Source organism: Curcuma longa, chromosome 16, assembly GCF_044706935.1.
Source record: "Curcuma longa cultivar G26 ecotype Majalengka, Jawa Barat chromosome 16, ITB_CL_G26_1.1, whole genome shotgun sequence".
NCBI classification, from domain to species: domain Eukaryota; kingdom Viridiplantae; phylum Streptophyta; class Magnoliopsida; order Zingiberales; family Zingiberaceae; genus Curcuma; species Curcuma longa.
Genome location: NC_133876.1, coordinates 8,633,957 through 8,659,337, shown reverse-complemented (window position 1 = coordinate 8,659,337; position 25,381 = coordinate 8,633,957). Strand labels below are relative to the sequence as shown.

Genomic DNA, 25,381 nt, shown 5'->3' with positions numbered 1-25,381 from the left:
AATTTATGGGAACCATTTGCACTTTGCTCCTCCAAGTTATTCATTCTAATACTCTTAATTTCTGTAATGTAGAAGTGATCTTATTCGAGAAGTATTAAAGTGAAAAACCATCGTGTAAATATTTGATTAAATATTTTTTTTAAAAATTTGAAATGTATTTTGGCACAATTAAAAAGTATGGGTTCGAATGTAAATTCAAAAATATTCTTTTAGATTTTTACGAGGACTTAATCGCAAAATACCATCTCGAGCAAATTGCTCTATGAAAAAGGAAGCTAAGCGGAGCGAAGCAGAACGCGACTCGCTCCTCTTTCTCCTCTGCCTTGTTCGATCCCAATAGTTATTAGGGCGCTGGGATCTTCGCTCAGGGTCTCGGAATCGAGGAGGGTCACTCGATAATTCGTTGGAGCAGTTTGTGCATTCCGCGTCACTGTGCTGTTCCCGTCAGTGACTTTGATCAGGTGAGCGATTTGAAGCCCTGTCGATGATGTGATGGGCGTTTGATTTGTGTCCGATGGAGCGGGAGGGTTGAGTGATTATATTCGTTGCTGATGAAGGCATGGCGGCTGCGGCAGATCATGGGAGAGCAGGCAACGTCGAGAGGGACATCGAGCAGGTAAGGGTATTCTGCGTAACAATACTGCTCTTTTAGTTTGTTTCGTGGAAGAGAAAGAATTTGGTGTTTCAAGTCTGTAGATGTGAGGCTGATTAGTGTATTACTCACTGTAATTTTCTTGTTAACGCTGCAATTTTCTTTCCCTGTAAATTAGTAGCTTAAGCCTGTGGTAGTAAAAATCTTTCTCACAGATATATTGAGATTTACTGGAATCTGATTTCAAGCTAAATGCTCGTATTTAAGTGCTCAGTTCATGTAATAAAATCCCAGTTCCTGAGGCATAAGTGTTTCATGTTGCTGTTATATTCTCTCCTTTGAGACTTATTGTGATTGCTGCCTTGTTTTTCTGTTAGTAGCAACTCTTCCAAAGCCACAAGGAAAAAATTGCTCTGAATTAGTTACCTTTGCTGCTTAAAATAGTTCAGTTTAACAAACTAAACCGACATGTTCAAACATTAAACGGAAACCAAATCATATGCCTGAGGAAGTTCTGTAATCAGTAAATGGGCTTTCTCTTGTATGCTCACTGTATGATGGCATGTTCTGAAGTAAAAGTTTCAGTAGGAAGAATAGACAAGCTGCAAACTTCATCAGATCACTACTCCAAGTTAGATAACGTATGTTGTTAATGATGATCATTGTCCAGGAGGTCAACAATTATTTTTCAGAAAGTTTTGAATGGGTAAGATTGAAATAGGAGGATTATATAAAGATAGAAAACAGGATTTTGTAAGCCAGTGGTGAAATTTGTTGAGGTAAGTATAGTGTAATCATGAAATAAGTGTTGCTAGCAACCAAAATCTTTGTGCTTGTGAATCATAATAGTATTATTCAAGGCTATTTGGCTACCAAAACTTTGTCATTATCAGATTTGCTGGTTAACTAATTAGACAACTGGTCTTGGCAAGGATAAAATTAATGCATACTAGAAGGGGATAAAAATTCAAAGGCTCAAAGCTCAAAAAATTACTTTAAATTCCAAAAGGCTAGCTCCCTGTTAATATTTATGCTGTCTGATTAGGGTCTTCTGACAAATCAAAAAAAGTTAGGAGATAAATTACTACTGGCTGTACAACTCTGAAACATTATCAAAATACTTTATTTTGTTTATTCTGGTATTTGAACGTTGTTAATGACACATTTCCTCTAGTGTTTCATATTCTTTGTTATTGACTATTCCATCTAATTTTAATATTTTTGTCTGGATTTTTGTGCACTATGGTCTCTCTCTCGAGATGATCAAATTGTTTTATTGTGAAAAGAATAGAAGATAAATTTCACAGTTCTTGAGAGAGTATATATTATATAAAACAACCCACGATACATACGTGATTCCTACACACATCTAAAATGTGTCTAAACTTTTGTTCCTCTTTTCAACCCTAAGTGGTCTTAGGTCTGGCTGACTTCCTGTTCAGGATAGGCAGTAATTGGCCTCAATTATACCATTTGCCTTATCTGATTTGGACTTTAACAGGCTAACCTGCTCAGGAAGTTGCTCAAGGACCCTAAACATGTCCGTCACTTCACCATTATTTATTACCACTCCTTTTATTAGGCTTTGTGCAAGTACACATCATGGTGGAATTTTAGCAACATTTTTCTAGTTTGTGAATTCATTATGATTGATTTGTGTCTTGAACTGTGCCTTTTCTAGCTATGCTTTCAGGCTTAATAAATTTGTCTTGCACTTAAACAATAGGATCTTTAACCCCATCTCTAACAGGCTATAACTGCATTGAAGAAGGGAGCATACTTGCTAAAGTACGGGCGCAGAGGAAAACCAAAATTTTGCCCATTCCGATTATCCAATGTAAGCTCTATACCTACCTATGAGTAAAAGTTAGCTTTTGACATTTCCATGATGTTAACTTATTGTGTAGTTGCATGTTAAGATATACTTTTCTCTTTCTGTGCTACTAGGGCAAAAATATTCATCCAACAATTTCTTTGGCGTTATGTTTAGCTGCATAGATTACAAATAATCAATCAATACACAATTAATTTTGTATTCAGAATCTAGACAAACAATAAAGGTTTCATATTGTATAATAATTGTAATTATATTCTTTTATGCAAGAAACTAGACTTGAAATATCATAATTTTCATAAAAGATCAAAGGAATTAAGCATAGAAATAATGAATATCTATACCAAGTCATTGTTCAAGTGACTCTGCGGATCTTCTCCTCAACCTTAGTTCATCTACAAAGTCATGTTTAAATGCTCGATCAAGGTTGTGCCATGTGTCATGTATAGTCTATACTCTATATAACTATGCCACCCCATGAGATAAATTTGGTTAATAACACGGTCTGCCATATACATGCTTCTATTCTTTGTATAATAGTCAAACGTTAGTAACAACTATGTAATGATGTTACTCACAAAAAAATAATATGATAACACTAATTGTTCTCTCCTCCATCCTCTTCCAATCACTCTTTCTTGTATCTGATGATTTTTCTCTCTTTTCCAAATAGAGTATCCAACTGACTTTGTGCATCAATATATTTGATATTCTCAATTGTCACAAAGTGAAATGAGACCTCCCATCAAATCTTTAGATAGAGAATTCTTTGATGCTCATTGAACTTCGTGCCATGCTCACATAATCTGCTTGTTCTGTGTCAATTACTCTACCCACTATGAAGCGCTAGGCAAACACTTCCAAAACATGACAGCCACACTTCTAATATCCCTGACACCATTGGATGAGGTTGGAGATAACTCTAGCATTGTTGGTTGGTTTTGCCACCTTAGACTACACATTTATAAATTCAATTTTGCAAGTCCATGTTCAAACGTCGTATATCAGGCCTCTGAATCCTCCCTATACTCCTTTCTCAACATCAATAGGAGAAAAAGCGAAAAATGTTACTTCTAGCACTCACTAATCACCAATAAGCTTTCTTTAAGAGTAAAATACTCTTTTCGACAAGTTTGCTGGTCTCCCACAACTTTCAAATGCACCCCATGATCTATCCTAGCCTTTGGAATGCTCAACCGGTGAGAAATACGCAGCTGCATTGAAATATCAGCTGTCACACTACTGAAGTTATTTAAAATCAGCCTAGAATCTCTAAGGATTTATTTGTCACTGCTGGTCCAACTGGGCCCAATACTAGATTTCTAGCCCAGTATTGAATTGAACCATATAATTATGAAGTGGCGGTGCAATGTCTACATTGATGGGCATGAAGGACTCTCAACATAATGAATGGAAGATGATGTGAATTGGTATTGACATGGTAGTGCTTACTGCATAAAGTTGGTCATGTGGAATTTACATTTTATACACTTGTGTTCAGGGAAGATCCATGTCTCTGAGTCCTAGTGGTATCTCTTTCGGAACTCAAAGGCCCACAAAACTGCCTAAATCCCCCTTCAGCACAAATTGCGTGAGACAATAAAACCTTGAGTTTATGCTTGTGATATTTTTGGGCATAAGTTTATTTTGCAAAATGAAGGTTGCAGTTAAATAGCACTTTGATCTCTCTCTCTCTCCCTCTTGGCTGGCATTTTTCCCTCAGTTTGGAGGAGACCCTGATGGGAGGATCATTCCTTTCTTCCTCATGACAATAATCATACTAATAGCATCTTCGATATCATTTAACATTTATTGTTAATTACCTTTATTTTGTTAACCATACTTTTCATGTATTGTTCATTACTACTGATTCATTGTGCCAATCTGAGATTTGCAGGATGAGTCCATAATAATATGGTTTTCTGGAAAAGAGGAGAAACATCTCAAACTAAGCCATGTGGCTAGAATCGTGCCTGGACAACGCACTGTAAGCGCCCTTTCTGACATGAAAAGCATTAACCAACATAAAGCTCTATTGTAACTCACAGTCTAACACCTATGGACTTATTGTTTCTTTTGACAAATACTAAATTTTTGTATATTGAGAGAAAATGGGGAAAATCAAATGACATAGTAAATGTAGTATAATAGTATTTAAAGTGACTATAAGTCCTTGCTTGATTTCCTATGTATAACCGTAGGTCAAATACTGAGAAACAGCACCAAAAATATTCTCTTTCTCCTTGTTAAACTAATAACAAGTGGAGGATTTTTACTGTATTATTCCAATCTGAGAATACTCAACATAGTGAAACCATATAATCAAAAGATAATAAGTGACTTAAACCATTACTAGCATGCACTATAGTTTAACTAGTGTAGCAATTCCAGAAGTATTTTAGTGGCAGATATTTTCTTCTTTAATTTGGTGATAAAATCTAAGAATTGGTTTGAGATCTTACTTTCCTAATTGCCATCTTTTTTCTTAGGGAATTTTAATCTTTGTTATGGAAATCTCTGAGGAAACTATTAAGAACTAGAAAACTGATACTTTGTTGTGCTAAGTTTCAATCAAATGTCTGATATTGAAATGTAATGAACCAAAAGAATAAGTGAATATACTTCCTGATCCTGCCTGACAGTGTTGTGAGATAGTATGGGAAAACACCCAAGAAGTATTAGTCATATTAAGAAGGCAAGATTATTGGAAGGATGATCGTTAAAGTAAAATGGGGTAGCCTGGGAAGACAATATAGCTCACTGAAGACAGGACTAAAAGAAGCATGATGTGATGATTCAGTGTGACCGTCCACCATTCTCCCCTCATTCATTTTCATGAATGTCATAAGGGAAAGGTTTTTCCCATGTCAGCTTGGTTCGTAGAAAGAAGATTAACACTCATCTTAGATCATATTTTTCACATCAACAAAAATGAAACAGGTTTAGGTTTGTAAATTTCAAAAACATTCCCTTGCTAATAGTCTAGTTTTTCTAGTTTGAGTCATGGGCTATACCAGTGCTTATTGTGACCAACAAATATGGCTACTTATGTGCAAGCACAAATGAGGCTGAAATATTTGAAGTCAGGGGAATTATATATCTACCCGCCAGACTATTCATGGAATATATCGAATTCACCATGATCAAAATTTTAAACAACATATGCAGGGGATCCTTGGATTGGTCACAGTGTAGCTCATAACATGACAATTGATTAAAATCATTTGAAGCGATCATATGTAGCTACAAAAAGATGAAACCTAGAATGAATACATTAATTGGTTTTAACTTTTACAAAATCAATTGATATAAACAATCCAATGAAAGATGGTTTTCACGGGGTCTACCACTTGGTGAATAATAAATATTAATGGATTTGCTTTGAGTACGATAAAAGGTTTGGATAAGGTGGAGCTTTGTGATGGCTAATGGAATGTGAAGTCACGATCATCATCCTGATCATTTCCTCCCTAACTGATTTAAACTGATGAAGGTTGCTTTTCAGGAAGCTTCTGGTGAGACATGAAGACAAATGATTAGGGTAACCTTCTCTAGTTTCTTTTAAGGTTTCATAGATTAATGAGGAAAAATTACTGATTGATCTGCATTTGACACTAACAGAATTTCTCTCAAATTGCAAGATCACCTTTTAATCCACTTACAGAAAGGATATTCATTCCTTGGATTTTAAAATCATAATCAAATGGTTAGTCCTTTAACCTACAAAGAGTTACTCTGTCTTTGGAGGATCAACCCATACCAAACACTAATGATGAATGACAAAGTAACTAGAGATGAATTAGAAAAACAAGAGTTCTGCTAAAATTTTATGTCTGTCGCAACCGTTTTGAATAATTTAGCAACAACAATGATTGAAGCATTACTTTTCTGTAAAAGCATTTGGATCATGTAATGACTTCTATATTGTTGACTTCCAGGCAATTTTTCAAAGATATCCCCAACCTGAGAAGGAATGCCAATCATTTTCTCTTATATGCAGTGACAGATCACTGGATCTTGTAAGTCAGTCAAATCTTCCTGATCATTTCTTAACATGTCCTTGCATATTTACAAAAAATATCATGCCTTTATATCTTTGCTTCTTTTGTGTTTTCTTGTTCTTTGGTTGCATATTGTTTCACTAAAATTCTTCATTTTCTATTGAAGATTTGCAAGGATAAAGATGAAGCTGATGCCTGGTTTGCTGGATTAAAAACATTGATATCTCGTAGTCATCAGCAAAGACGGAAAACAGAATCTAGAAGTGATGGAATATCATCTGCTACAACAAGTCCAAGGACATACACACGTAGAAATTCCCCTTTGAATTCCCCTTTTGGTAGCAGCGATAGCATGGCTAAGGTGCTCTGCCTTTTGGCAAACATTTTGTACTTTTAAATGTTTCTATGCAAGGAAAATTCCAACTTGTGCATTTTCCAGGATGGCAGTGAAACTCTTCGATTTCGAAGTCCATATGAAAGCCCAACAAAGAATGAACTAGACAAGTCATTTTCTGATGTCATTGCATATGCTGTACCTACAAAGAATTTCTTTTCGTCTGATTTTGCTACTGGGTCAGTCCACTCTTTATCTTCTGGGTATTCAGATAGTGTAAATGTGCGTACGAGGGGAATTTCTACGGATGCATTTAGGGTAAGTCTCTCAAGTGCAGTCAGCTCATCCAGCCAAGGCTCTGGTCATGATGATGGAGATGCTTTAGGGGATCTATTTATTTGGGGTGAAGGAACTGGAGAAGCAATTCTAGGCGGTGGAAGTCTTAGATTCGATAATTATTCAGGTGTTAAAGTGGATTCTCTTGTGCCGAAACCTTTAGAATCTGCTGTAATATTAGATGTTCAGAATGTTTCTTGTGGTGGAAGGCATGCGGCTCTTGTAACCAAGCAAGGAGAGATTTACTCTTGGGGTCAAGAGTCTGGAGGTAGGCTTGGGCATGGAGTAGACGCTGATGTATCTCAACCAAAACTAATTGATGCTCTTGCAACCACAAATGTTGAACTTGTAGCCTGTGGGGAACGCCATACTTGTGCTGTTACACTTTCTGGTGATTTTTACACTTGGGGGGATGGTACTTCTGTTTTTGGGCTTCTTGGTCACGGAAATGAGGTGAGTCACTGGATACCAAAAAGGGTCAATGCACCCTTGGAGGGAATCCATGTTTCATCAGTTTCTTGTGGACCTTGGCATACAGCTGTTGTAACTTCAGCTGGGCAATTGTTTACTTTTGGAGATGGAACTTTTGGTGTGCTAGGTCATGGAGATTGCAAAAGTGTATCGATACCTAGGGAAGTAGAATCTCTGAGAGGATTACGAACAGTTCGAGCTGCTTGTGGTGTTTGGCATACAGCTGCAGTTGTAGAAGTAATATCTGGAAATTCAAGTTCTAGCAACTGTTCTTCAGGGAAGCTGTTTACATGGGGTGATGGTGATAAAGGACGACTTGGACATGGTGATAAAGAGAATAGACTAGTGCCTACTTGTGTTGCAGCTCTGTTTGAGCCAAGCTTCTGTCAAGTTGCATGTGGACACAGCTTAACTGTTGCACTTACAACCTCAGGCCATGTTTACACCATGGGTAGTGCAGTTTATGGTCAACTTGGAAATCCAGAAGCTGATGGAAAATACCCTGTGTGTGTTGAAGGGAAGCTCCTTAAAAACTTTGTTGAGGAGATCTCTTGCGGTGCCTATCATGTTGCTGTCTTAACTTCAAGAACTGAAGTCTACACATGGGGTAAAGGAGCAAATGGTCGATTGGGACATGGTGACACTGATGACCGAAATTCCCCAACATTAGTTGAAGCTTTAAAGGATAAACGGGTCAGGAGTGTAGTTTGTGGCACTAATTTTACTGCAGCAATTTGTATTCACAAGTGGGTATCTGGAGTTGACCAGTCTATTTGCTCAGGTTGTCGCCTTCCATTCAATTTTAAGAGGAAGCGACATAATTGTTACAATTGTGCACTTGTTTTTTGCCATTCTTGTAGCAGTAAGAAATCCCTTAGGGCTTCTATGGCACCAAATCCACATAAAGCATATCGTGTATGTGACAACTGCTTTATGAAGTTAAACAAGTCCTTGGAATCTGATTCATCATCTCATTCTGCAGCTAACAGGAGAGGAAGCATAATTCAGGGATTGACTGAAATGGTTGAAGATGATAGGTTGGACTCAAAATCAACTGCACGATTCCCTATGTTATCTTCACTGGAGTCTTTTAAACAAATAGAAAATAGATCATCTAAGAAGAGCAAGAAGTTTGAATTTATTGGCAGTCGTGTATCACCAATTCCAAATGGAACTCTGCGTTGGGGTGGCCTTAATATTTCAAAATCTTTCAATCCAATGTCAGGACCTTCGAAAAAGTTTTTCTCTGTATCTGTTCCTGGGTCAAGAATTGTTTCCAGAGCAACATCACCTATTTCAAGGAGGCTCAGCCCACCTCGTTCTACCACACCAACACCTACACTTGGTGGACTTACTTCTCCAAGAATCATTCCTGACAATTCAAAAAGTGGAACTGATACCCTCAGTCAAGAGGTTATGAGGTTAAGAGCTCAGGTATATATGCATAGTAAATCTTCTATGTGGATATATTCATGTTGCTTTGAGAGATCTGTTCCATTTTCCAGTAGCACATATCTATAAAATTAAGTATTTGTTCATTTTAATTAATCTAGTGGTAAGTATAAGCTCTTTCAGGGGCAGAAGGGGCAGGTGTACCTTTCTAATATGGGTAATATGTCCAGCAGAATTTTTGAAAAGTGTATATCACTCAACCCATCTTGGGTCGGTGGGTGGAGGATGTTATTAGTTATAAGGCACTCACCTTAGTTATAGATGCTGCAATGGCTGTCAAGAAATGACAGTGTTAGAGTCGGTAAGTAGCTGATAATTTTCATGCTAGGAACATGAACTCAAGCTGTTTATTTCTGTCTATCATGATTATCTGGCATATATCTCACTATCAATTCAATTCGGTTCAGAAGTATTTAATCACGGTGAGTAGACCTGAAAGAAAGATATTATTGTTAGCTAGATTATGGCCAAGAAACCACATAATACGTAGAACCCATGTTGGTCTGTTGACCATTGCAAGCAAATTATTGGATAACATGATACTTATATAGTGCTTTTATTAAATATAATAGCGTACATTAGTTTCTCAAATGCTGCAATCTATATATTTATTGTCATAATAAATGCAACATTTGCATCTTTATCTCAAATTGATAGGTGACAAACCTTACTCGGAAGGCCCATCTTCAAGAAGTTGAGTTGGAAAGAACAACTAACCAGTTGAAGGAGGCTATTTCAATTGCGGCTGAAGAAGCTGCAAAGTGTAAGGCAGCCAAAGAAGTAATCAAGTCACTTACTGCTCAGGTAAGAATCATTTAATATTAGATTGTACTTTCACTTTTTTTTATAACAATCACTCTTCTGAAGTATTGTGCATAAGTGGAATTTCAAATAATAAATGTCACATTCCATGAGAGCCCTATCTTCCAATATTTGGGATTTTTTGCTTCTTAGCTTGTAAAATGCAAGAGCAAAACATTAAAAAAAAAAAGTGATTACTCCATGCTAAGTAATACTTCATGAACTATTCAAAGTTTTATACAGCTTCTTTCAAGCCGGTCCTATTATCCTATATGTTCCTGTAACAGAAAAAAGCTTCAGATTATAAATCTGGAAAATATAAGCTTCGGATTATAAATCTGGAAAATATGCATATTTTCCTTTGACCATCTGATTCTAGTTTATGAATTTCTAATTCTCAGATCTTCATGTGTTCTATCTATATTATACATTTTTATTCAAATTGTCTAATAGAGTTCAGGTGTTGGCATCAACATCTCTTCAGCAGCCATGAGCTTGAAACTGTATTTCAGCAGCGTGTGCATAAGCTTCTTAGTGATTGTAAACTATCATTCTTAAATGCATGCATAGTATAGGTGAAAAACTTTTGCATCTTAACCAAGGTTTAAAATTTTGAGTCGTGCTAAAATTTTGATTTATGACCAAAATGATATGGGTTTGATACTATATTGTGACATGCCGATATAGTTTGATACTTTTTTAAATATAAATATATTAATTTAAAAAAAATTATCAATTTTTTATTATTATAGATACTTATTGAGTAAAGTTAATTAGTTAAGTCCACTAAGTAGGCATGGCATCAAGTACATTTAAATTGAATTGAATTTAGATTTATTTTGATCAATTCAAAATTAAACTAAATTTATATATATAATAATGTAATTGATAAAAATATATTCTATAAGGTTAGAAATTATATTATTAGGGATTCTTTTCATGGATAGATAGAGGAAAAAATAACCATTGTTAAAGATATAAAGAGATTTTTTCCCTTCTCTATTTATCCTTATAGACGGATGAAAGAGCAAAAAAATTAACAACAAAAGAGGGAAAAAATTAATGGATCAAGGATAAACAATTAAAAGAAAAAAGGGAATGAATTTAAATTGACAATTAGAAATGAAAATTAATAAATAAGTAAATTTTCAAATAGAAATGAAAATAAATAAATTTATGAAAAATGGAGGTAACTACGACCTCACGGAGGATATCGCGAGGTCGTGACTTCATCCATGATACCGTGCCAGTCTATGGGCGGAATATAAAATTCCGCCCGTGCTGACCGGCACAACACAGTTTTTGAATCCATGATCTTAACTATGCATAATCTCATATATGTGCATATGCATCTTAGATGTTTAAGTTCAATTTAGATTGTTGTTTTCAACATTTTATGTCAGAGATTTGTTATAAGCTAAAACTTTCATATCCTTTTATGTGCACTCTGGATAAACATCCTAGACTGTTCCTCAGCATATAATTTGTGGAAGAATCAAACCCAAATCTATAGGATCAAGAGGCGAAGAGATTGCTACAAATTATTCCATTAGAATTCCAGAAGCTAATAGGAACAATTCCAGGTTTTGCAAAAACATATCAAGAATAACATTTGATTTGCATAACTCAGTGCTGAACATTTTGAGCGGTCAACTCACCAACATATTCAATAACGTGCACTAGCTAGTGCTTAAGCATGCTTGCTAACATTTCTATGTTGTTTTGGTAGCTGAAGGACATGGCTGAAAGATTGCCAGCAGAAGCAGTTTCGACTTATAAACTCCCTCCCTCGGCATCCTTCAATTCTAGTCCCACCTCAAGTGGTATCTCAGTTGCAGCTGTAGAACGGTTAAGCAGCTCATTAAGTTCTTTTGAAACAGATGCAAACAGTGCCAATGGTGCGCTAATTCCCAATGGACCAAGTTCCACTGGTCGGAATAATGTAGATAACTCTGCAGAAAGAAATGGAGCCAACGTAAGTGATCCAGATCCCAACCATGAGACTGAATGGGTTGAGCAAGATGAACCAGGAGTGTATATTACCCTCACTTCTGCCGGCGGTGTGAGAGACCTAAAACGGGTTCGCTTCAGGTTTGTCCAACTTATCTTTCTTTCAATATATATATTTTTTAATATGGCAATTTACAATTCTAATAACAACATTAGAAGAATAAGACTAGTCATAGGGAAAACCTTAGTTAAGTTACTTAAGTATAGAGGAGTTTTTCAAGTAATGTTTCATCTTCTATTCATGATGTTTGAAGATATGTGATCATCAACAACAAATATGTCAATGCTCCACTGAATAAACTATGAACTATTTGCTGTCATATGTACCATTTACTTTGTTTCGTGCAGTCGCAAACGGTTCAGCGAGAAGCAAGCAGAAGAATGGTGGGCCGAAAACCGAGCAAGGGTTTATGAGCAGTATAACGTGCGGATGGTCGACAGGTCCTCCGCAAATGCTGCAACTAATGAAACATCCCATTGAAGTTAACTCGGAGAGCATCTGCTTTTAGTTTGGAGCCAAGCCAAAAGGGGATGAGAAAGTTCTAACGTAATCAAATTAGTACTTGTAAATGCCAGTATTTTTTTTACACCCTCGGGAAACATTGGAGGGCCTGGTTATAAAGATAAGTGGTTGTTAGTCACCATTTTTTTTTTAAAAGGAAAAAAAATCGAATATTTTGGGAATGTAATTCCTCTATTGGTCAGCTTAGTCTGGAAGATGAATACAATGCCTGTGACTTGTTTTATTTAAAATTTGATTCTTTTATTTATTTTCTTAAATATTTTATGTTAATTATTAAGGAGTGTGAATTAACGGTGTAAACAACTAAGGGATGTGATATTAATAATTAGGGGCGTTTTTTTAATTTTAAAAATTTAAGGAATATCTTGGAGGGGAAAAGTATGATAATTTTTAAAAAGGAAATTTGTCATCTTAGCGGTTCTATGATCATTTGTGAGCAGGGGTGAGGATTCGGTTAAAATCGAATCGAACCAAACTGAATTAATCGAAAACTGAATAAATCGATTTTTTTTTAACCAACCGAACCGACCAAATTTTCCAATAAAAATCGAACAAACCGAATCGATATTTTATCAGTTAATTCGGTTTTCGACAGTTAACCGTGGGCCAAAATTTATAAATTATTTTTTTAATTTAATTTTTTTTTTTATCAATCTCTAATTTAAACTCCCCCACGGCCACTTAAATCTCCCCCACGGCGACGGTTATTATGGTGGTCCTCCGATGAAGAAACATTATGACTCTTAGGAACTTAACATCAACCTGAACATATATTTAAAACCTTAATATTAATTCTTAGGAACTTAACATCAACTCAGGACCAGGGGTGAGTATTCGGTTAAAACCGAATCGAACTGAACCGAATTAATCGAAAACCGAATAAACCGATTTTTTTCCAACCGAACCGACCAAATTTCCCAATAAAAATCGAACAAACCGAATCGATATTTTATCGGTTAATGTGAATTAGGGGAATTTTTTTAAATATTATAAAAATTTTATTAATAAATTAGATATTGATAAATTTATTTACTTAAAATTTATAAATTATTTTTTTATTTTAAAAATTTAAAATCGGAATATCCGAACTTTAGAACCGAATTAAAAATTCGGTTCGATTTGAGGTTTATTTGAAAACTATGATAATTTCCTAACTTCAGACAAGCATTATCAAAAATAAGGTAAATATTGAGGGCAAAATGAAGATTTTACATTGCTAGCTCATCTCTTTTTCTTCGCCCCCAAGCGAGTGTGTCTCTCCTTTGCATCTCCAGATCGGCCTCCAAATCGCTCTGCTGCATCGCCATGGACGCGAAGATCCGCGAATTCTTCGACTCCGTCGGCTCGTTCTTCACCGGCGGCGACAATATTCCCTGGTGCGACCGCGACATCATCGCCGTAAGTCTTCCTGCCAATTCCCCCCTCTGGCTTTCTCGTCATGGTATTGCTTGTTGATCCGGACAATTAGGGCTTCCTCACAACGCTATGCTATTTCTTAGATCAGATTACCTTCTTTATTTGTTTTCCTTTCCTGATGACTGTTCTCCGCCTTTCCCAGGGGTGTGAGAGAGAGGTCGCGGAGAGTGACAGTTCGGAGACCAAGAATGAATGCCTCATGAGATTGTCCTGGGCGCTCGTTCATTCCAGGTACCCGGAAGATGTGAATCGTGGAATCGCCATGCTTGAAGGTACCTTTATCACTTGTCGCCTATGGGAATTCGCAAAAAAAAAAAAAAATCCCTTGTACATTTCTGTTGGTCATATGGTCAAAATCTTGCTGTCTTTCTTAGACTTTTTTTTGGTCATATCGAACTGCAATCTTGTTACACTGATAAGTTACCTGGTTGCAGCTTCTTTGGATAGTTCAGCAAGTCCACTGCAAACTAGGGAGAAACTGTATTTGTTGGCTGTCGGGTTTTACAGAAATGGAGACTATTCGAGAAGCCGTCAGATCCTGGAACAATGTTTACAGGTATGTTGTTATTGTGATACACGCTTATTGCCAAAGCTTTATTTTAATCAATATATTTTGTACTACCTAGCTGTTTAATTTTTATATAATGGATACATGGGAATGCCATAGTTCAAATACTTTTTCCTAGTTTAGGAAAAAATGAAATTGCATATGCTATATGCTATGTAATTGCTCCCTCTACACACCATAATCAAATCATGACTTAACATAATCAATTATCAATCTAATTAGAATAACTCGAGTATAATCAACTAGCTAAAAAAATACACAATAGATATTTAATTTTTTTTTCAATGAGGACATCATAATTCAAATGATCACCTCTTTTCCTATTCAAACTAGACATCATTAAACATCAATTTTGTTAAAATATTTTGAATACAAGCATGCAACTGTAAAACCTACAAAACAATCAAGGGTAGAAAGATTTTGGTGATAGGAATGATTTCAATATCTACCAAAAATATAATCAATTTGCCTTTCTCATAGTATAAGACATGCTATGCGAAACAAATAAAAAAATTGATAGACCATTCTAACAAGTGTATTCTAGGGCATTCTAACAAGTGTATACAAAGAATAGTTTTTACAATAATAAAATATTCTTATATAAAATATTTTATTTGGTTTGTCTAACTTACACAATCTGCCTTGTCGTTATGGACCAATAATCTATCTTGCTTGACTGAGCCAATCAACCTATTGGTTTGCTCTCCTGGTCTGATTGGCTTTATTGGTCTCATTGGCCCTAGGCTTGACCAACTTATAAAACTCGCTCAGCCTGCTTAACTGGCCAGTTTGCTTGGTTGATCCCACCAAGTGCTTGACTGGTTGACCCGCCTGACTAGCTTGGCTTATTTTGTCTAATTTGTTTGGCCATCTCGATCGGCCCATTTTACCCCAACTTGCCTAGAATACATCCAGCCTAACTAGTGTGCCCAATTGTTAATTCCATGGGAATTCATAGAGAATAGAATAGTTATTCTCATGACCAAAATGCACCATTAAATTCACTTTAACTGGTTTCTGAACGTATTCTTTTTTTGTTGTGCTCATCAAACCAATTGCTTTACATGACTTAGGTAGGTTATTCTTTTAAGTTCAATTTAATTGGTTTCTGTATCCTTCTCTTTCCCAGATGTCATAATATTCATAAGTTTGTGCAAAACATCCTGAGATGCCTTCATTTGAAGTTCCACTATTTATGAAGGATATAATTGTCAATTCCTTAGTCTGATTGAAGCAATCATAAAACTGGTAATATTACAAATGTATTACTAAGGTGCACAAAAGAGAACAAGAGGACATTTTTATCGCAAAACTAGAATCTCCATGCACAAAATCTGAAATAAATATCAAATATTGTCCAACCACCTACTTATTTTAGTTAATTGAATGGTTTGAGATTAACTTTCCCAAATTGTTGATTAGTAATACAAAGGGTTTGAGCGTTGTTCCAAGCTGGGGTTTTGGTCCATGGCCTGAACAAAACAAAATGTGTGGCAACACTCGTATGTCACTGGTATTGGAGAAAGCTTTGCTTGATGTGGATGAAGCCTCAGCATTTCCTGTCACATCGCAGAGGGTGCAAGCCCTAGCGCACCAAAATTGTATTCTTCACATGGCTGCCAATTGACACCCCAACTCTCTGCTCATCCTCGGTGGAAATAGGATTTTGAAAACCCCTAGTATTGGGTGGAGGGGAACCCAAGGAAGGATCATGAGGTAGAATCCTGAAGAACGTTGTGTCAAGCCTGCATACTGAAGAGGAAGAAGCCTCTTTCTTACCTGCTGTCATGTCGTACTGATGCCCTTTCTGTTTCTCGGTGCAAGAGTAAATCTCATCTGCGATGATCAGCCCTGCACGATCTCTAATCCATGTGCTAAACCAAAAAATCTCTAGAGAATGTTTTTGAGTAAAACACGGATCTGACTTTCACATTTTTACCAAAGGAAAAATGTTTTATTTGGTTCAAGGCGTGCTAAGAATTGAAGAATTGGATCATCTATCTCACTATCTGTATAAAGGCCACCACGGTTTAAGATTTCCTATCCAGTTTTCTTGGATGAAGCTTTTATCATTTACAATTTTAATTTTTAACTCAGTTTTTGTTTTGTTTTGTTTTGTTTTTATTCATTTGTAGATCGCACCGGACTGGGGGCAAGCCCAAACTCTGAAGAAGGTAGTGGAAGATCGAATTGCCAAAGGTAAAATAATACATCCACAAATTTTCTATTCACTTCTGGGATTTGTAAGTTGAATTTTCGTTCTTGCAACAGATGGTGTGATTGGTATCGGAATTGCGGCAACTGCCGTGGGGCTTCTGGTGGGTGGGATCGCCGCACTTGCGGCTAGGAAGTAGTTGGTTCCTTAAATAACTGTCGCAAACAACCTGCTCTTGTTCTCTGAATGCTTTTGGAGTCATAGTTCCAACTGCTGTATGGGGAATATCCTCTCGTGACAAGTGAGTGCTAAAACTCTGGTAACTCGTTGAGCGAGAGTGAAGGGTAAAATTTTCAAGTCCTAATTCTCTTTTATCCAATAGAAATATGAATTTTCAAATATATATAAAAAAAATTATATTTGGTTCTATTGTTATCTACAGAATTCGAACCCAATTTTTTTTACGATTCAATTTGTCCGTCTTTTTTTTTTTTTACTTTGTTTCAGATGAGTTATGGGGGGTTTTGTTTGTTTTGAAAATGATTTTTTATAGAAGTAAATTTTGAAATTTGAAAAGAATAAAATAAACATGCAGCAGTATTTTGGACAATTAATTAGTGGTATTCAATTGTATGACAAACGTTTTCTTTTAAAAGATTGTAATATTTTTTATTTTATTTTTTTTAAAAATATAAAATATATAAAATTGGAAATTGAAAGTTTTATTTGAAAAACTCATGTGAAATTATTGAAAAAAATAGAATATGTGATTTAAATATTTCAATTTTATTCAAATCCGTGATCTCTACTGATATTATGATATAAATTATGATGTTTAATTTATTAATGAGAAATGATTCACTGGTTTTTGTTTTCAAAGCGCTACCAGCAACGTTATAGTGACCGCCAGCCTTGGTTCATGTGAGAAAAAGGTCCTGAATTTTTGAACCAATTATACTAAATTGGTTCAAAATTATATCGTTGATAATGTTGGTGTGGCACATTCCTTGGAAAACAAAAAATCTTGAATCTAGTATATTAAGTATGATCTAGCCGACAAATTAAAAGTTTGAAATCATGTGACCACATAGATGCCATCTGGTGCACGTGTGTGCATCTATAGGTCAATTGCAATATGATAGTGCAACTGCTTTTCAGAATAATATTCAAGAAGCTATCTTTTCAGTTACTTTTTTTGTGCAAAACCCCCACAGTAAGGGGGTGTTTGGTTTAAAGTTCCTCTAGACATAAATGTTCCGTTGAGTTCTCAAAATTTATACAATAGACAGATGATGGATGTTTGAATTTAGATGATGAATGTACATATGAAGTTGAGGTAATCAGAAAATTGAAGATTAGCAAAAAGGACCTGTGAAGATCCTTTTTGCCAACCTGAAAGTTCAAATTACACATCTATCCTTGTGAAAAATATATAAGAATTTTTTAATTTTCTTAATAAGGGTAAATAAGTAAATGGACATCCAAAATACAACTCAACCTCATATTCACCAAACACTCCATTTACATTTACATTTTCTCAACCTTTTCTCAACCCCAACTATACATTTACATATTTTCAACCCAACTTTCCGTTAAAAAAATACAACTTAAAACCAAACACCTCCTAAATTTGCAAGAGGGCATTGACATATTGCTTGTGAATGAATCTCTTTTAGAGTATAGCAACGAATGAAGCATGATCCTGCAAATAGGTCTATGATGTTTTCAAACAAAGAATGCACTAGGAAAAGGTATTGTTGCAAAATTGTGCACTATGAAATACTTTACATGAATCATCATCAACAAATACTCAATCCTACCTGCCCTAAAAATCCTGTTGTTCCACTTTCAACCAAAGGGACTTCAGCAGCCAAACAAAGACGATTAACATGCCGTCTAGTATCCAGGTTATCCAGACCATTTAATACAACATTAAATTGATTTAAAAAATCTACGTTAATTCAGCATCCTTCACATTTGCATGGTAAGGTGTTATATTAATGTGAGGTACGAACTTCAAGACAGCATCTCGAGCAACCTGATATTAACAGAAATGTTATGAAGGATCCAGCATTACAACAAGTACATTGTGAAAGAGGACTGAAAAATATTAACATGAATATCACATTAAAGAAAAACAATTCAATCAACATACTTTGGCCTTGGACTGTCCCACATGCTCTTGTCGAAATAAAAATTGTCTATTCAGGTTACTGACTTCAATGGTGTCCATGTCAATCTGCATAATCCAAACAACACAGAGATGCACAATAATAGCTAGCATGAGAAGGTATAGCAAAACTACTACAAGTTTAAAACTCCAACGAGATGACAAATTGTCTCACAAAATACTCTTCTTTTTTTTTGCTTTCTGTAGATAGCACCTAGTTCACAATACCAATTTATTATTTTGGTTGAGATCGCAAGATTAGTATAGGTATTGGAATTGTGACAAGAAAAAGATAGATACGAGAATATTTTGAAAAATAAAATTAAAACTAGTGAAATGTGATAAAATGGAAGGTAATCTCATTTCCTAAAAGAGAAAGAATCAGATTGGAATATCTTAGTGTAGTAACCAAACATTTTTATCACCAAATCCATGATGATGTTATGATAGTTTTGATGTATTCTACACCCAACATTCTTCATAAGGTCAGTTCCAGAACTAAATAGGAGCAAGATGAATTCACCAGATAAGGGTTGTAGCTTGCATAATTAGCAGCAACATCTTCCACCAGATCATCGCCCACCTCATAGATAAGGGTTGTAGCTTGCATTACCATGGGGAGATCCATGCCCAATTTGACTTTTAGTATCTCGTCGACGATATCTCTCAGTGTTGCTGTTCGAGTGTTGACTTCAAGTAGTAAGGGTGTCTGTTTACAATCAACATTGTTAAAGAAGATAGAGAAAAAAACAAAGAAAAGAAAAGTGGATGGAGAAGCTCACCTCTGAACAGACATAACAAGATTTGTTAGGCTCCAAAGGCTTACTATTTGTTTTTTTTGTCCTTCTTTGCTCTTTTAGGGAACAGTTCATATCCCTCAAGATTAACCTCAATATGCATTCGTTCCCAAAGTCGGTCAAAATGATCATGAAACATCTTTTGGTACCACTGCTTAATCTCGGAGTACAAGAAATGAGGATTCTCACTCCAGGCATCTTGCAACTTGGCTCGGGTATCAATTACTTTTGAACCAATTTTGAGTCGGTTCAAAAGATCCCCAACTCGTCTTTGGCCAAGTGCTTCAGGGCTCAGCATGCTTGATGGTGGAGAGGCCAAGAACTTCTGAACTGATCTTAGACATGGCAGAACATTCCCTTCCAGTAGTGCCGAAGCAAATACCGACAGCCGAAGGGTAATATTCTTAATGGGTATACTGTGCAATGGAAGCTCCCAATTATGTGTGCCAAAAGTAGGAGTCACCCAGCACAAGACCTGGTCACTGAGAGGCTCATAATAGGGTTTTGGATCTGTAAGAGGAGCTGAGAAAGTGCAAAGAGAACTGGCATATTTTACAAGCCAATCCGACTTGACGGTAGTCGCTCCATATAGATATGGTCTTTTCATCTGAAGAAGCTCAGTATAAACCAAAAATTCCGGTGCAGCTTGAGCAACAGAAGACCACCGGTTCAAATATACAACATCCTTCATGTTGCAAGATAGATATTTGATAGCACGGATCATCGTATCATCCTCTGAAGATTGCTTGATTGTACGAATGCGCTTTGCAACTCTATCAGCCCAACCAGCGAGTATTGATTGAGATATGAGCTCTTCTTCCATCATTTGCAAGGGGTTCTTGTGCGAGTGCATCCTCCAAGAGCATTCTACATCTTCAAGAGAGCCATGATTCCACGAAAATTCCTCACAGAACTTGCTCTGGTGAAATAGAAGTTCTAGAAGCTGTTTCCTTAATTTAGACATCTCTTCCATTGTTTTCATATGCAACAAATTATCTCTGCAGAATATAACCGGGTTTTCAGAGATCTCAAATAACTGCAAAGCATATGCAATAGTTAAAGCATCACTACTGGGATTTGAAAGTCTTGCACGTGCTTCTCTGGCCATTTTTTTGAACTTCTTTTTCCTCAGTTTCTCCTCTTTGTCTTTCTCAGCATCAGTATCCCCATTGGTCGATTGGTTCTCGGTGAATTGTGTGACTAAGGGATTTGGAAAGCTTAATGCTGCAGCAGCAGCAACAGCATATCCCAATACAAGGTTTGCCCTGTCATATGCTCTCTGATTCCGCAAGATTTTGATAACTATTAGAAGCATTCGAGAATGACGAGGACTAATGGGATATTGTATCATTGCTCTACCCATTGGTGTAAGTCTACCCTGCACATCAAGGGCTTCAAGAGCTCTTAAGCAGCGTTCAGCATCCAACAAAGCTTCACCGTCGGGACGAGTTGGAAATGGGAAATTTTCAACCTAAAACAAAACATTTTATATTAACTTAAAATGAAACAAAAACTATCAAAAATGCAGAAAAATATATATTCAGAAACTTGTTGCAAGTTTGCACCTTATCAATACCCAATGACTTCATCAGAAGGGTAACTCCATCGACTGGAACTTTGGATATCTCAGGACATGAAAATTTAGGGAAAATCTCATCTTTACTGAAAGCTGCAGATGAATACAGGCGGTAACAATGTCCTGGTGCAGTTCTCCCTGCTCTTCCCGCACGCTGAGCGGCTGATGCTTTGCTTATCCAACTAACTTCATACGTGGCCATTCCATTGGAGTGATTGTAATTCTTGATTTTTTCTTTCCCTGTATCGATCACATATTTTATACCAGGAATAGTTAAAGAAGTCTCGGCCACATTAGTAGCTACAACTACCAGTCTTTCACCCTCAGGTACATCTTCAAACACTCGAAGCTGTGAAGAAGCAGGGAGCATTGCATAGAGAGGCAAAACATACAATGGGCTGACAGGAGGATGAACAGATTCTACAGGTTTTCCCAAGTCAAAAGTAGGTGGACATGATTCAGCGCCACAATTAGGTTCACATGAATTCCCTGATAAAGCGTCAAAAGAAGATTTCAATGAAGACAGATTCCCAACTTTTTCTAGAAAACCTAACATAGACCCACTGTTCTTTGGTTCTGCTAACTTGGCAATGCCTTCATCTTCTCTTTCATATTCTAAATCACTCTCAGTCTCTGAGTCAGTTGCTTCAGAATAAACAAAATCAGCTTCGTCTTCATAAGAGCTAACTCTATCATTTTGCTCAGTCAAATCATTTTCAACCTCAAATGCCTCGTCAATTTCCTTCATATTTACTTCTGAGTTTTCAGTTGATTCATTGTCTACCTGTTTTGAACTCCTAGTAAGTTGTTGTGAAGCTTTCCGTAATTTCTTGCACACAAACTCAACTTCCCTCTGCCCAGTGACAAACACAAGTATTCCACCTGATGGAAGCTTCTTATGGATGGCAATAACCTTCTTATAAGCTTGTCCTAAGTAATCTTCAGAAGTTCTTTTGGAAAAGTGAATCGTCACTGGAAATTGTCTAACAGGAACCTGTATAATAGGTGGGCTCTGATCAAACAATTTTTTGTTTGCAATGAAGTCCTCAACTTGTAAAGTAGCACTCATAAGCACAAGCCTTAACTCAGTGACCATGTTTTCAGGACTAATTGTTGCTCCAGACAGTATCTTCCTTTGCTGATCAGCATATAATTTCTGCCATTTTTTTTTGGTTAATTGATGACAAACAACTAAAGTGTTTATAAGTAAAAAAATATGTACATATTTCTAACCTGGCGAAGTTTTATAATTCGAGAAAGCATGCCAATGAGTATATCAGTATTCAAGCTCCTCTCATGAGCCTCATCAAGGATGATTATAGAGTATCGCTTTAACAAGAAATCACTCTGCAAACAACAAAGCGCATTGAAGAAACAAAAAAAATAAAATATAACAAAAACATAAATAGTTTGTCTGTTACTAAAAATGTAAATAAAATTAAAGGATACAATGGATCCATATCATAAATGTGGCGATCAAGGTAATTCCAACTAAAACATGATTTATAACATTTAACAGTTGGGGAAAGGCTTTGCCCCTAGAACACTGAAATGCATGATAATTCAATGATATAAAAGAACAGATTATAATCAACAAAAATTATGTTATACTTCAAATTATTATATGATTTAGAGGATACATCTTGGTATCAAAAAATTCCTTTTCTGCATTGTATCAAACACCATATTTAGCAATACATATATTTAATAAATAAATTTCAGGAAAATGTCATGCAAGAACCTGAATTTCTCGAAGAAGAATTCCATCCGTCATGAATTTGATGGAGCAGCTTTTTCCGATCATTTTGTCATGCCTAACTTGAAAACCAATCTCTTTTCCAAGCGAGAGTCCTAATTCAAACGAAACGCGCTTGGCAGTAGCAAGAACTGCAACACGTCGTGGTTGAGTCACCCCAATTAGTCCATTTCTATCACCTCGAATACTTGAACCATAGCCAGCTTCGTATAGGAACTGTAGCAATCCATTCCAACAAAACAAGGTGAATATTAGCAGCAATATACTATGAAATGAAAATATAAGGTTAGATTATATCATATTTATCGCTGAAGGAGTCTCTTATGCTCCATGTACACCTTCCTATTTCAGAGTCAACACATTATCCATTAATTTAAAGCCATGAGAATTAAATATACAAATTGAATAACCAAAATAAATCAAAAGACATATTTAGAGTTTTCATAAATTTTCATGTATAAAACTAGAAGATTAATTTTGTGTTGATACAAATTCCAATAGTAATTTATTTTATGAAGTTAACAATGGACTAAAATGTAGATTTTGGAACTGGAGGGCGTACACTGGATACCCCACTTCAAATGGGTAGATATATGTTACCGAAAATATTATTGGCGCAAGAATATGTAACTTCTGGAATAAAGATTCCTTACCTGGGGAACCTGTGTAGTTTTGCCACAACCTGTTTCTCCACATAAAATTACTACAAAGTTTTCATTAATAGCTTCCATTATTTCTTGTTCCATCATGATTATAGGGAGATCTTTCCTTTGTTCTTCAACTACCTCTGGCCGTGATACATGAACCACAGTGGAAGGATTAGCATCTTTCCGGCCAGTTGAATCAGTAATGTCTTTTGTTTCTTCACACTTTTCTACTGAACCATCTGTAATATTGTCCTGAAAGAAGATTAAAAAGTTAGATGAGTGAAGCAGGTAAGAAGAAAGTTATTTTAAGTGGAGAAAGAAGTCTTTAAAGGAAAATTGTTTGACCCAACTTTATCTGAGGAAATTTAACCAGATTAAATATTATCAGATTATTGTTTGGACCAAATAGATTGAACATCTTTTATGGTAAGAGAACAAAATGATCAAAGTTCAGTTTCCTTTATGCATAAATGTTTACCTCTGTAATCTTGTCATGTCCCTCACAGCTGCATGAGATTATAGAAGAATGATGCTGATCAACTATCATGCAAGAACTTGCATTTTTTTCGCCAACTTCTGCGGAAAGTGAATCCACATCAAGAGCCATTTTACTAGTCTTGTCAATTTCTTCCCCACAATTTGTTGGAGGCATGAGGCTATCAACACAAGCATGATCTAGTAGATCCTGAACAGAACTATCTTCTAAATAAGCTTCAGTCTTGTGAGTGTCAGTTTGATTGTCCTTTCCATTCAATGCAAAAACGTCCTCAGGCACCTCTAGACCAACTTTCATGAGTTGCACGGCACGAAAGCGTCTTTCCTTGAAAGTCTCAACCTACATCATAATTTGTTAGTCAATAAAAAAACGTACTATCCGACAATAACCTCAGAAAAAACATTACTGGATCTACATACTCGACCAATAGTTCCTGAAGATTGAAGAAGAGAATATACACTATCTGATATCTTATGCTCCCTGCAACATGTGCTCAGGTAAATTGAATGATCAGCGTCATAGTAATAAGCCAAACATGATAGAAAAAAAACTGATGAAAAAGACTGAGAAAAGCATACTCGAGAATCTTAATACTTTTTTCTTGCAAGATCTTTTGTTGTTTCTCTGCCTGGCATGACCCAATTTAAATTCACAGAATGCATAAATCATAAAAAAAGACCAACAAATAAAGGAAATAATGTAATTCACCTCCAATTGTTTTAGCTTCCTTTGCTTTGATTTGCTCAAAGTTGAAGGTTCCTTCTTTGAATGCTTCTTACAAGGCATAAAACAAAAGCAACAAAATTTTCACTACTAGAGAAGGAAAGAGTTGAAACAAAAACAAAAATGGGAAAAACATGTGATTAATCATTCAATTATTTAGTACCTTAATCTTCGACTTGTCCTTTCTCTTCCCTGGTAAAATAATCGCATTGCTTCCGTCTCCTTGACTGAAGAGGAAAGAAACCCACAAACTCAATAATTTGATTCCTACAAACACTACCATATCAAATGAAAACAGAAAGTCAGGGGAAAAAATGAACATACTTCCAACTTTCAGGAAATTCTGGTGGTATGCTCAATTCAACAGCTTCATTCCAAGGTTGGCCAGGGTTATTTGCATTGAACCTCATTTTCCCTTGATCTGTCTCAAACTTGTAAAACTTCAATGGCCAGGTTGATGAGTTCAAGAATAACGCTAATTCAACCAATAAATTTTTAATATTCTAGAGAAGTTGGGGGAAAAAATAGAGGAAAGAAAACAATCCTTTTTAAGAAAACAAACAAGGTGAATGCGGAAAAATCCATAATGCAATTCCAAATATAAGAAGGAAAGGAGTAGAAAGTCAAATGGGAAAAGACCTTTGTTCGTGGTATTCTTCTTCCTCCGAAGCATTCTTCCTCCGAAGCGTTCCAACTATTTTCCCCACCCAAATAGACCCGTAA

The 25,381-nt window shown here is 36.0% G+C and overlaps 3 protein-coding genes across 4 annotated transcripts; 2 read left to right on the top strand and 1 right to left on the bottom strand.

Annotated features, from left to right (window-relative positions):
- Positions 1-331: 331 nt before the first annotated feature.
- Positions 332-12,540, top strand: LOC141847937 (PH, RCC1 and FYVE domains-containing protein 1-like). Its single transcript, XM_074736047.1, has 9 exons — positions 332-616; positions 2,343-2,429; positions 4,324-4,413; positions 6,365-6,445; positions 6,594-6,788; positions 6,867-9,002; positions 9,678-9,824; positions 11,551-11,912; positions 12,180-12,540. Exons 1-9 carry the CDS (start codon positions 560-562, stop codon positions 12,310-12,312), a joined length of 3,288 nt encoding a protein of 1,095 aa, XP_074592148.1. The 5' UTR covers positions 332-559; the 3' UTR covers positions 12,313-12,540.
- A 1,046-nt stretch (positions 12,541-13,586) lies between these two features.
- On the top strand, positions 13,587-16,857 carry LOC141847665 (mitochondrial fission 1 protein A-like). Its single transcript, XM_074735727.1, has 5 exons — positions 13,587-13,752; positions 13,913-14,042; positions 14,205-14,326; positions 16,474-16,537; positions 16,610-16,857. Exons 1-5 carry the CDS (start codon positions 13,660-13,662, stop codon positions 16,690-16,692), a joined length of 492 nt encoding a protein of 163 aa, XP_074591828.1. The 5' UTR covers positions 13,587-13,659; the 3' UTR covers positions 16,693-16,857.
- A 1,457-nt stretch (positions 16,858-18,314) lies between these two features.
- LOC141847936 (ATP-dependent RNA helicase DEAH13) lies at positions 18,315-25,381 on the bottom strand. 2 transcript variants are annotated; one of them, XM_074736045.1, is made up of 15 exons: positions 25,298-25,381; positions 24,983-25,079; positions 24,822-24,885; positions 24,644-24,709; positions 24,514-24,563; positions 24,355-24,415; positions 23,918-24,274; positions 23,446-23,691; positions 22,778-23,008; positions 22,270-22,383; positions 21,026-22,192; positions 19,446-20,931; positions 19,187-19,372; positions 18,649-18,732; positions 18,315-18,531 (listed from the first exon to the last, which is right to left on the bottom strand). In XM_074736045.1, exons 1-12 carry the CDS (start codon positions 25,329-25,331, stop codon positions 19,489-19,491), a joined length of 3,930 nt encoding a protein of 1,309 aa, XP_074592146.1. In that variant the 5' UTR covers positions 25,332-25,381; the 3' UTR covers positions 18,315-18,531; positions 18,649-18,732; positions 19,187-19,372; positions 19,446-19,488. The 2 variants fall into 2 exon arrangements, with proteins under 2 accessions (XP_074592146.1, XP_074592147.1); XM_074736046.1 differs by having other exon boundaries at positions 24,644-24,706.